This window comes from Protopterus annectens, chromosome 3.part0 (genome assembly GCF_019279795.1).
Source record: "Protopterus annectens isolate FY-2018-M chromosome 3.part0, PAN1.0, whole genome shotgun sequence".
NCBI classification, from domain to species: domain Eukaryota; kingdom Metazoa; phylum Chordata; order Ceratodontiformes; family Protopteridae; genus Protopterus; species Protopterus annectens.
In genome coordinates, this window is record NC_056731.1 from 1,898,851,489 (window position 1) to 1,898,863,956 (window position 12,468).

The 12,468-nt window shown below is 39.1% G+C and overlaps 1 protein-coding gene across 1 annotated transcript in view; it reads right to left on the reverse strand.

Annotated features, from left to right (window-relative positions):
- Nucleotides 1-8,076, reverse strand: part of SLC9C1 (solute carrier family 9 member C1) — a 3,253,894-nt gene extending 3,245,818 nt beyond the window's left edge. Inside the window, exons 1-2 of the mRNA XM_044066060.1 lie at nucleotides 7,945-8,076; nucleotides 7,468-7,596 (exon numbers count right to left, since the gene is read on the reverse strand). Of these exons, the coding sequence (XP_043921995.1) occupies nucleotides 7,468-7,596; nucleotides 7,945-8,076 (261 nt within the window). The remainder of the gene's footprint in view (nucleotides 1-7,467; nucleotides 7,597-7,944) is intronic.
- Between the last annotated feature and the right edge of the window lie 4,392 nt (nucleotides 8,077-12,468).

Consider the following 12,468-nt stretch of genomic DNA (forward strand, 5'->3'; position numbering starts at 1 on the left):
GTACTTGGTGACAGAGTTGATGCAGTGAACTTATTAACAAGAAGTGAAGTATTTTGTACTGTCTGGATTAATGGAAAATCCTCAGAGCTCAAAGTAGACAGTGGTTCAAAGCGTAATGTTATATCAACAGACACATTTGCTAGAGTGAGAACTAACGAACAACTCAATGTAACCAGTAGTGTGAGACTTGTTGCTTATGGAGGTGAAAAAATTCAAACCGAAGGTTCAGTGATGCTTTCATGTTATTTGGCCGAGAACTTTTACAGCTTGTTATTCTATGTAGTCCAAAGACTAGTGCAATCTTAATTGGGTTTCAAAGATATTTTAAGAATGAATCTGCGTTCTTTTTCTAAAGGCATTCATCATGTAAGTGCATTTTTGAGTTCTAATTTCTCCAAAGCCATTTTCTCAGAGTATGTTGATGTTTTCAATGACAAGTTAAGCAAACTTCCAGTTGTGTATACCATGAAGTTGGAACCAGAGGTCACTCCAGTAGTTAGACCAGCAAGAAGAGTTCTGATAGCTATGCAAGATAAAGTTAAATCTCAGTTAGATAAAATGGTGCAGCAAGGTGTGATATGTCCAGTCACAGAACCAACTGAATGGGTGTCGTCTATAGTAACTACTCATAAAAAAGTCTCAGATGAAATCAGAATATGCATTGACCCAAGAGATATGAACAAAGCATTAAAGAGACCGGATTATGCATTGCGCACAGTCGAAGAGGTTGCAGCTGTAATACCGAATGCCATTTTCTGTTTTGGATACAAAAACTTAATTTTGGCAAGTGATGCTAGATCACGAATCCTCATTTCTAACTACTTTTGCTACTCTGTTTGGCAGATACAGATTCCTAAGGATGCTGTTTGGAAGAAATTCTGCAAGTGAAGTCTTGCAGCATGAAATAAAGCAAATTTTTTGGGTTATCCTTGTGCCTTAATAGTAGACAATCAATTGGTTGGAGGCAATGATGAAGCAGAGCATGACAGAAACCTCAGGAAAGTTCTAGACACAGCACGTGAAGTAAACTTGAAGCTCAATCCTCTGAAGTGCAAATTCAGACTTCCAGAAGTTACATATGTAGGACATTTGTTTATGAGTACAGGCTTGAGACCAGACCCGACCAAGCAAGGAGCTATTATTGAGATGTCACCACCAGATAATGTACAAGCTTTATAGAGTTTCCTGGGCATGGTCAACTATTTAGGCAAATTTATAGCAGACTTCAGTGAGTTGACAGCACCTTTGAGAGAGCTCACATGCAAAAATGTTGCATGGTCATGACTCGAACAGCACCAGAAGGCATTTGAAAACCTCAAGCAAAAATTGCCACCCTACCTGCGTTAAGATACTATGATTTGAATAAACCAGTTACTCTTTCCTGTGATATTTCAAAATTTGGTCTAGGTGAAGTTATGCTTCAAGAGGGGAGACCAGTAGCCTATGCATCTAGAACACTAACCCAAACTGAAATACAGTACTCTCAAATTGAGAAAGAGCTTTTGACAATAGTTTTTACATGCTCCAAGTTTCATGAATATATTTATGGTTGAGCTACTCAGATTGAAACTGACCACCAACCTCTAGTTAATATTCTAAAGAAGCCTATGCATTCTGCTCCAACAAGATTACAAAGAATGATGCTCAAATTGAAAAAGTACAATTTCAAAATGGTCTACACAAAAGGCAAATTGCTCTATCTGGCTGATACCCTATCCAGATTGCCCAGTAATACAACAGAACAGCTTGATGCACAGAATTTTGACTTTGTTGTGATGTTAGTGCATAGTTTTTCCACCACTAGATTTGATGAGTTAAGAGATCACACTCAGACTGATCCAATTTTACAAAAGCTCAATCACTATATTAATGTCAAACAGCTGTCAAAACAATCTAGTGTACCACCTGAAGTGCAAACGGATTTTCCTTACAGAGATGAATTGTTGATGGAAGATGGCATTATTTTCAACAGTCCTAAAATTGTTGTTCCTGCTTCCTTACAACAAGAATATATCCAGAATTTGCATTGTGGTCACCCAGGGTCCACATCCACTAAGAGAAGAGATACAGAATTAGTATTTTGGCCTTCATCACCGAAAGACATTGATTACGTAGTTTCTTCTTGTTCAGTATGCAATAGTACTAAACCACATTTGCAAAGAAAGAGAACCACTTCAGCTAAGGAAAAACTATGCACTAACATCACAACAAAGTCAAAATTCTCTGCATCAAGCTGTTCTGTTGTATTACTGGGCGATCTGGATAGGGTATCAGCCAGATAGAGCAAGTTGCCTTTTGTGTAGACCATTTTGAAATTGTACTTTTTCAATTTGAGCATCATTCTTTGTAACTATTCCTGAACTAACTTGGTTTACTGTAGCAACAGATATCTTTGAGTGGAACAATCAACACTACTTGGTTTTGGTAGACTCTTATTTGAATTGGTTTTAGATTTATCTACTACCTAACCTAACATCCACTGCTGTTATTACTAAGTTGCAAGCTCATTTCTCAGTTCATAGTAGTCCACACAAACTTTTTTCTGACAATGGTACTCAATCAAACAGCCAGTTGTTTCAGAAGTCTGCAAAAGAATGGGACTTTGTACGTCACTAGTAGTCCTGAATATCCTCAGTCCAACTGTCTAGCTGAACGTGCAGTGCAGAGTGCAAAGCAATTACTTAAAAGGTCAAAGTGTGACAATACCAATGTGTTCTTGAATTTGCTCAATCTCAGAAACATACCCTGTGACAATATTCTTGGCTCACCTGCCCAAAGACCACTTTCCAGGCAAACTAGAACTATGTTACCTTTTTCTTCCAATTTGTTGCAGTTTAAACATAAGAATAATAAAACCATCAAGGCTCAATTGTTTAAGAAGCGTAATATCCAGAAATCTGATTACGACAGATCGAGCAGATTACTTCATCCGTTGAGGGAAGGAGAGATGGTACAAATTCAGACAGCAAAAGGTTTTGATTGAATAGGATAGGTTACTGGCATCTGTGCCTAACCGAGATCCTACTGGGTAGACTCCGAAGGTGTGGAGTATAGGAAGAACCACAGACATCTTTTTTCTGTACCAGAATCATCATCATCATCATCATGACTGCAATCACAACACTGTTTCTGTGATGTGGGCCCTAAATCTAAGAGTGAATCAGACACTGTTTCCATGACCAGAATGTGTTCAGAATTCTGATTCCAGTCCAGACAATGATTTGAGCATTTCACAGGTCAATCATTTTACAGAAACTGTTCCATTTGCTAAATCTAATTAACAGTTTCATAGCTTCATGTCACACGATATGGATGAGTATCTAAGCCTAGTGTGAAATATGGAGCAACATGGACTTGACTGCATATACATGTGCATTTAGTACTGTATAATGCATAACTAAGGATTACCTGTGATTTCTGCATGCCAAATAATCTCATAACAAATCTATGATCTATTTCTCAAAGAGGGAGGATGTAGACCAGAGTGAAAGTGTGTGCATGCTATATCTTTAAGAAGCATTCGAGACTGCATGTGCACATATAAATTACAGACACGTGCAATCCCTTGTGCCACTTGATGGAGCAGCCAGAGAAAGAGCATGCATGATCACAGTGTTAGTTTGTATACGTTACTTAAGTTAAAGTCAGTAAGCCTCTATAGTAATGTGTTTGTATAAAATAAAGCTGCTTAAACAGAACCCATGAAGACTTTTCTACTATGCCCTAGCTAGGAGAGTGACACTGTTGTAGTCTTGTGAAGTGTGCCAAGAAATTCATGGACCTTATAGCGAATGTCGATGAGGCATAGACCTGCTTCCCAAACCTGTCCATAGCCCAAGAATCTCTGTTGGGCGCATGTACAGATGAACTCACTTCAGCAAGCTCCTTTTTAGTGGTGGCTGCTATGACCATGGCATCCACAGCTAATCCCTTGGCCCAGAACTGTTTATCCTCTGGGGCAGATAATATTTTATCCACTCTCTTGGGAATGGGTTTGATGTTGTCCAGAGTCTTCCACACCTGCTATGACATCAAATGAATGAGTTCATCAGCAGGTGGGGTCACTCAAGAGGGAGACAGGCAGGTACCAAAAGCATGCATGTAAACAGATTCCACCAAAGAAGAGTTTTGGTATTTCCGGCCACCCATTTGTTTAAAGATTTCTAGGATATCTCCAAAGGTAATATCTTCATGTGGTGACCATTGGGACCCTTCTCCCTCATCAAAATCTATGTACTTAGTGACTGATTCCTGAGGAGAATCCAAGTGTTTCCTTTTGCACTTGTTTTTCTGAGGGGTCTCCTCAGAGGAAAATTCTGGGGAGGTATCAGAAGATGACAGAACTTGAGTCTGAGACACCTGAGACTTCAATACCCACTGCCCCAGTGGAGAGGCAGGAGGAAGAATACAGCTAGAGGCAGGGTATCTTTTCCAAGGGAGAAGGGACTGACTGAATCACCATAAGTGAGAGGGCCTTCTCCATCACCTGAAGAGGGAAGGTAGCCCAGAAATGAGAGAGACTACCTCGGGACCGGGGTCACTCCCCAGTCCGAGGCACTGACCCTTGAGACAGAAGCTAGAGCTGAACTAACTCAAGCTGAGGCCCTCAGGAGCAGGGACAGCTGCAAAGAACCTAGAGCCGAGTCCTGTCCCTGGAACCAACAGGGTAGCTGCAGCTCTGAGAAGTCTCTGGTTTGAATGCCACCAAACAGCCCAGGGCAGTTAACAATTCCAAAGATGTGAGGACCTCAGGAAACAGCACAGTTGGTGCCCAGAGATCTAGAACAGAAGACTCTAAGTTCTAAGAGGAGGTTAGAGGAGGAGTAGTCGACAGAATGAAAAAAGGCTCAGTTCCAAGACCAAAAGGGGACCTGCAAGTCATCCAGCCCACAAAATTTTGTTCACCGGCCTCTCCACGTCAAGTTCGGAAAGACTTTTGGTGGAACGGATAGATGTAATTGAAGGAGACTTAGGCTTCTGCAGGAAAAACGTCTGGAAGCTCTCCAGTGAAAGGGTCAATTGGAGGTGAATAAGTTGTTCTTGGAAATATTTCTTTTGTTACAGTAGGCGAAGCAGCACATATTTCCTGTACCAGGGTCTTTGATGTCGAAGGACTTGAAACAACTATTGGTGCTGGGGAAATAGTCGACACCGATCATTTAGAAGCAGAGGCCTCTGGTTCCGAAGGTAATTCTGAGTTAGCACATTTTTTTTTTCTTTTCTCTTTTTAGCTGGGAGGACTGCAGCCCAATATCATGAGCCTCCCCTGAATTTATTTAAAAAAGTAAATAGTTTCAGCAGTTTTAGTAAAAAATATAGTATCACAAAATAATAAAACAATGTGAATTTTGTACAAAGAGCAAGATGAAAATTGCTGAAACTGTTCAATAATTAATAGGTTCAAATTTCCACTGGCCCTGAACATAGTTCATATTTCAAAATAAATCTCCTTTATGTTGACGTTCACTAATCTTCAGTTCAGATAATAGTTGACAACTGAATAGTTGCAGATATACTGCTTAAACAACAGACAATAAAAGTTGTATTTCCTTCTAGATTTCGTGTCTTTTGCTGCAAAGCAGAAGCTACTACATTCAAAATATAAAAGCTTAGTTTAATCTATTTGTCTTATTTCATATATAAAACTGAGGACTACTCTCTACATCAATTATGTTATTACACAGATGCTTACTACAAATAATTGTATACTGATGAATCAAGATATGAATAATCAAAACTGAAAAATGTATTCTACCAATTTCAGTGACTCAACAGATATCACACTCACCGTTTGTGGGGAAGACCACACAGCCATGTGTGTGTTTTTCCCCAATACAGATGTTTGGATTTATTTTCAAATTGCTGACACTGCAGTGCAACATTAAGGGGAGGTGCACTTATGAGTATACCATCCTTTGGATGAAAAGCTAAACTTAGGTTTCATCTGCCTGAGCTATTGGTAGTTCTGGTAGATGTAAACGATCCAAAGGCAGTTATCAAAAAGAGTTAAAACTGTTACCTGGAGATGTGGCAAAATATAGGAAATGACCCATGAATTACCACATAGGTGGCAGTACACTAAATACCGAAAGTGTGATGAGAGACTTAGGGACACAGGTGGACAGTGGTCTTACCTTCGATAATCAGATCGCCACAACAGTCAGGAAATCCTTCTATGTGGCACACCTCATCACTAAGGGATTTTCATCCAGAAAAAAGGAGGTCATTGTCCCACTGTACTCATCCCTCATTAGACCCATTACAGAGTACAACGCCCCATTCGGTATGTACCTTACAAGACATCTGCAACAGCTGGAAAGGCCGTAGAAATACCTCACTAAAAAAATCACAGGCCTAAAGCAAATGCCCTATGCTGACCATCTAAAAAAAACTCCAGCTATACTCTGTGGCATATTGTCTACTCAGAGGCAATCTCTGCTTAACATACAAGGCCATGTCAAACCCTGAGCTGTTGGACATGCTCCACTTAAAGAAATCCCAATCCCTCAGAGCCACACGCTCCAGGGATCTAAACCTTGTCATCACAATGAACAAAACATGCTGGAGGGATAGGTTCCTGACCCAGAGACTCCCCATACTCTGGAATAGAATGCTCATACATGTCAAGCAGAGCACCTCCTTGGCCCTCTTCAAAAGGAACCTGGATGATTGGATGGGAGATAGGAAATTCACCCCGGGGATCATGACAGTCGCCCTGCTAGACAGGGGTCCAGGGAAGTAAATATTGTGGGAAGAAATATCCAGGCAATTGTTATGGCTAGGCTTGTATAGGCCCTAGGGCCGGTAGCCTAGTACCAACCTATGAACGTATGAACCTATGAAGTCAGACTAACAACGGAGCAATCTCAACAGCTTTACTTATACTAAACTAATATATCTGTTTTGTGTTCACTATGCTTTACAAAGTGTTGCAGCTTGGGCAAAAATGAATTTACAGCAGTAGTAACAAGAGGCCTGACAGTTAAAATAATGGCAGCAGACAAACCCTATCTCATAGTTTCCAGTTATACTTACATGCAAATAAATAATTAACATACAATAACTGCAGCACACAGATTGCTTCTAATGAAGATAGAGACTAGTTGTTTTCACTCTTCTGTTTTCATCCATAAAGAATAGTGTGGCAAACAAAACTATCCTTGGAAATTTGAGATAAAAGTCCTAACACTCCTCGTAACTCTGTCCTATTTAAGTCTCGCAGTCATGGCTGTGACAACATTTCAGATTGCGATATGGCAACAACACATAAATATCTGATACAGAGATCACTACTAATCAAACATTTCTGATATGTAAAGTAATATGTGTTGTCTTAGAATACTCTAAATTTCTGGCATGTTTTCTTATTATATACTAATTAACTGACAAAACAGTAAGAACATACACTAAATGAAACAATTAAATAATAACTATACTTTCTATAATCTACAGGTGAATAAAACTTACCTGAGAAAAAGACTTTAAAAATGCATGTTTCTCCATTTGAAAAGCGGTTCTAAAAACCAGTACAGGGGTAAATATATGCATAAGCAAGACTGGACTAATATTTGTTATATCAGCTGTGTATGGCCGAACCTGCAAAATGTGAAAAATTATACCATGTATAAAATGTTATTGGCAGCAAATCATTTTGTTGTTTAAATAAAGTTACTGCATATGAAATGTACTGTCTGCCTATATGTCAATCTATGTATTTACATTAAATCTCAAAATAATAATAACATTAAAAAATGTAAGCAGCCAACTTCATTTAGGAAATTCTAACTTATTTCACTGATATCATCTAAATTAAACTGAATTTGACGTAGATTTTGTTTTTTCATTATTTTGTATAAAAGCAGCATCTAGACTGGTACCTACACAGTGAGTTCATTATTCAAAGAAATCAAAACTGTGCATAACTCATGCCAAACCATCCTATACTGCTACTGCAAATTTGTTAGACAATGATGCATTCATGAACACTTTTCCAGAATATTCGCTGCTTTTTTTTCTATAACAAACACTTTTTGGATCAGCTGCATTATTTGTTTTATTGTAATGAATGAAAGTCATATTTTTTACCTCAGACTTGTATTTCATAAACTTCCACTGAAAATTTTAGGAAGACCAGTAAAGTGCTGAAAATACAAATATCCATAGTTAATCAGATTACACCCATTATGTAAACTATTACATTTCTGTTCTTCCCTTTATCCTGTCAAGGTCATGGAGGGGGAGCCAGAGAGTATCTTAGCAAGCAAAGCTGTAAGATACAGAATTCATACTGAATGCACTGACAGTACATCTCAGACATACACACGTAACATTTACTCTAAATGTTACATGTGTAATATTTACAGTAAGAACCAAATAAAGCAGTCTGAATGTTTGCATGTTTTCAATAAAAAAATGTTACTGTTTTGCATTTCAACCCCACCTCAAGGCTGACCGATGAGCAGTCAGAGTGGGAGTATGGGCAGAAGCCAGAGCAAGACACAACCCATATAACCTAAAGGCTACTGCAGCAGTGGGAATGATGATCTATCTGTTGCTTGAAAAAGCAGCAATGAAATATGGAGAGGGAAGAAGAGCACCATGGGAGGGAACACCTCTCAACTGTCCCTGATTTTTAGGGTCGCCTCCGATTTTGACAAAAATGTTGGCACTGTCCCTCCTAAAACTTGTGGCTTTTGGAGAAAAGAAGGTGAATTACACTTAATAAATAATGACAACAATTAGAGTTACAGACTTTTTTTAATTCAGAAAATGTATACTAATTCACATTCTCTTATTCTGTCAAGGTCTCAAGTTAATAGTAGTAATATTTTAAAAGTGTCCCAGATTGGTTGAGAGCTATAGGAAGAGTTGCAGTAGAAAGTGTGTTTGCAACGACAAATCCAGAATGTTACAGTTTACAGTCTGGATCAACATGGATTATAATCATACATGTATGTGATAAAATATATCATGCCTAGTCCATTGTGTCTACATATTTTTAGGTTTTTATCATTATTGTAATCGCACCACCAGACTTTCTTACCATTTTACCTGCACAATCAAAGCATGTTTTATCACACAGTCCTCCTCATCCCAGCTAAAAGTACCCTAAACTTGGCATATTAAGGCTTTTTAAAAAATATAAAAGGAAACTTCTTTCCCTGCGCACTCAAAAACAGACTGCTACAAACCCAAAACTTTCAGCCTACCTTAAGCAACCTCTTGTCATCAACAGCTTTGCTTTTAATTAACTAAAATATTTGTGTTCACTATGGTTTACAAAGCTTGGTTGCCTGAGCAAAGATTAATTTACTGCAGTAGTAACAAGAGACCTGACAGTTAAAATAATGGCAGCAGACAAGCTCTGTCTCATAGTTTCCAGTCATGCTTACATGATTTTTGTGATTGGAACACCAAAACTCAATGGATAGGGTGCTAAAATAAAAAGAAAAAAAAAAGAAAAATATAAATAAAGTATGGATCCCAGATTATGAACCAGGGATACACACACATACAGCAAATAACATATAAAACACACACACAATACATCAAAATATAGAAACATTAAAATGCTTCCACAACGTTTTATAGCTAACATGTCAACTAATAGTAAACACACCCTGCCAGCTCTACTGACACAGAAGGATGGTCCCTGACTATGGCCCAGATAACCAGAGTTTGACTAGCAACTTAGGCATTTTTGAAGCTTGCTTATCCTAGGACTGGGGGGGGGGGGACTAGGGCTGTCAAAGGTGGCCTTGGGGTACGTCATTGGCAATCAGGCTAATCTTGGGTTAGCTTTTATCATGAGTGTATAGGAGAATGAATTCACTTGAGGAAAGAGATATTGTCTCCATGGTGATGTGGGTAACTTATCCTCCTATCTGAGCTATTTGATATGTCCTCATTGGCAGGATGGCCACACACTAATTCATATATTACACATTAGACACTGATGGACTCCATACATATACACACATACACACACACACATACGTTTACATGTGTGTGTGTGTGTGTGTGTGTGTGTGTGTGTGTGTGTGTGTGTGTGTATATATATATATATATATATATATATATATATATCTATACACACACACACACATACATACATATACAAATACATACATATATCTATAACTGTGTGTGTGTGTGTGAGCGCATTTGTTGAAATATTGGAAAGCAAAACATTGAAATTGAAGCGATTCATGCCAGCATTCTGAAATTCAACACATCAGAAAACTCAAAGTATCTAAAAGAAAAGGAAACAGTCTCTTTTTGTGACTGAAACACTAAAACTCCACTATGTAACCAGAACAAACTTGCTTGAATTGTGGCAGTGTTATGAAAAGAATAAAGTCTAAGGTTACACTCAGCAAGTATTAGTAAGGTGTGTGCAGGGGGTTCACCTGCTCATTGTTATGCAATCCCTCAGTTGTTATGAGGGGCTGCCACATGGCATGGCCACTTGCAAAACATTTCAGAATGTCAAAGACCATATGGCCGAGACCATATGATCGACATTCGAAATGTCAACCATGTGGAACTGGCATCTCCGTACAGTGTGGAATGGAAAGATTTCCATCTTCTGCACTGTACTGCAATCTCAGAGTTGGTATATTTAAGTTCCAGGGGGTGTGGGGGGCAGAGGCCCTCAGGGGAGTGCAGGGGGGCATAGCCCTCCTGCTAGTAGTGTGAAGGTAAGTTTTTATTGTTTTTTTTTTTTTTTTTTTAATTCAATGGTCGACATTTCGAATGTCGATCATATGGTCTCGGCCCTATGGTCTTCAACATTCTGAAATGTTAACCACATGAAATAGATCTATATATATATATATATATATATATATATATATATATATATATATGGGTCTGCTTCACTCTACTGAATTTTCACATTACCGAAAATCAAAAGAATGAGATGAGAAGAGTGAAACTGCACAACAACAAACCTTTACATTGCCGAAATACAGATCAATGAAACACAAGCTGCACATATCACACACCATTCAGAGCTTCTGAATGGAGATGGCAGTGCAGTGAGGATCAGGAAAGTTACCCTTTTCCTCACTGTAGTGTGATCTTGGAGTTGGTATATATAATTTGGAAGGGGTGCAGGGGGGCTTGGCCCCCTGCAAAAACTTTAAAAAAGTTAGATTTTTGTGTTCACGGAGCAGCTGGTGTTTTATTGTTCTGAATTTTGGCAATGTAAAGATTTGATGTTGTGAGATTTTGATCTTCTCATCTTGTTCTTTTGATTTTCGGTTATGTGAAAATTCGCTAGAGTGAAATAGACCTAACTCCGACAAGGATGGTCCCAAGCCCGGCTGAAAAAGGAGGAGGGTTGGGCTTAGGGTTAGCAACCCCATCCCGTAAAAAACTATTTGCTACAAAAACACCAACTACAGGAAACACAGACAATCTTGTCTTGGAAGAGGAGGGTTCTTCAAATGGAAGATTTATGAAGTTTTGTGGCCAAAGCCGAAAGGACGCCACAAAGCAGAGCACCCTTTTCTCTACCAGGAAAATAAACATTGGCACATGGAATGTCAGGACCATGTATGAGCTAAGCAAGGCAGCCCAAGTGGCAGCAGAAATGAGAAATAACAACTTGAGTTTGTTGGGAATCAGCGAGACAAGGTGGACAGGGGCTGGTCAGTGTCGATTATCTACAGGAGAGTTGCTGCTTTATTCTGGACATGAGGACCGTGAAGCACTTCACTCCCAAGGGGTTGGTCTTATGTTGGCTAAACAGGCCCAGAGAGCCCTGATTGGATGGGAAGCACATGGCCCCAGGATCATCACAGCTTCATTCCGTACAAAGAAGAAGAAAATTGTAATGAATGTGGTCCAGTGCTATGCACCAACTAATGACAGTGAAGAGGAAGATAAAGATCAGTTTTATGAAAGACTGCAACAGATCCTCGAGACCTACACAGACAAAGACCTTACTATCCTTATGGGCGATATAAATGCCAAGGTCGGATCCAGTAACATAGGATATGAGCAAATCATGGGTACACATGCTCTGGGAACAATCAACGAGAATGGTGAAAGGTTTGTTGATCTATGTGCTCTCAACAATTTGGTCATTGGAGGCAGCATTTTTCCCCACAAACGGATACACAAAAATACATGGGTCTCCCCTGACTACACAACAGAAAACCAGATAGATCACATATGCATCTGTAGAAGGTTTAGAAGAACATTACAAGATGTCAGAGTGAAAAGAGGGGCAGATGTAGCATCTGACCATCACTTGGTGGTGGCTAGACTGAAGCTAAAGCTAAAAAGAACCCAGGTTCAAGAGTCATCTAGGAGAATCAAATACAATGTTCATCTATTGAAAGATTCTCAGACAAAAGAACAGTTCAACATTGCACTGAAGAACAAATTTGAAGTGCTACAAGAACTGGTTGAGGAGGGTGGAGTAAACAGCTCTTGGCAGAATGTGAAAAAGGCTGTAGA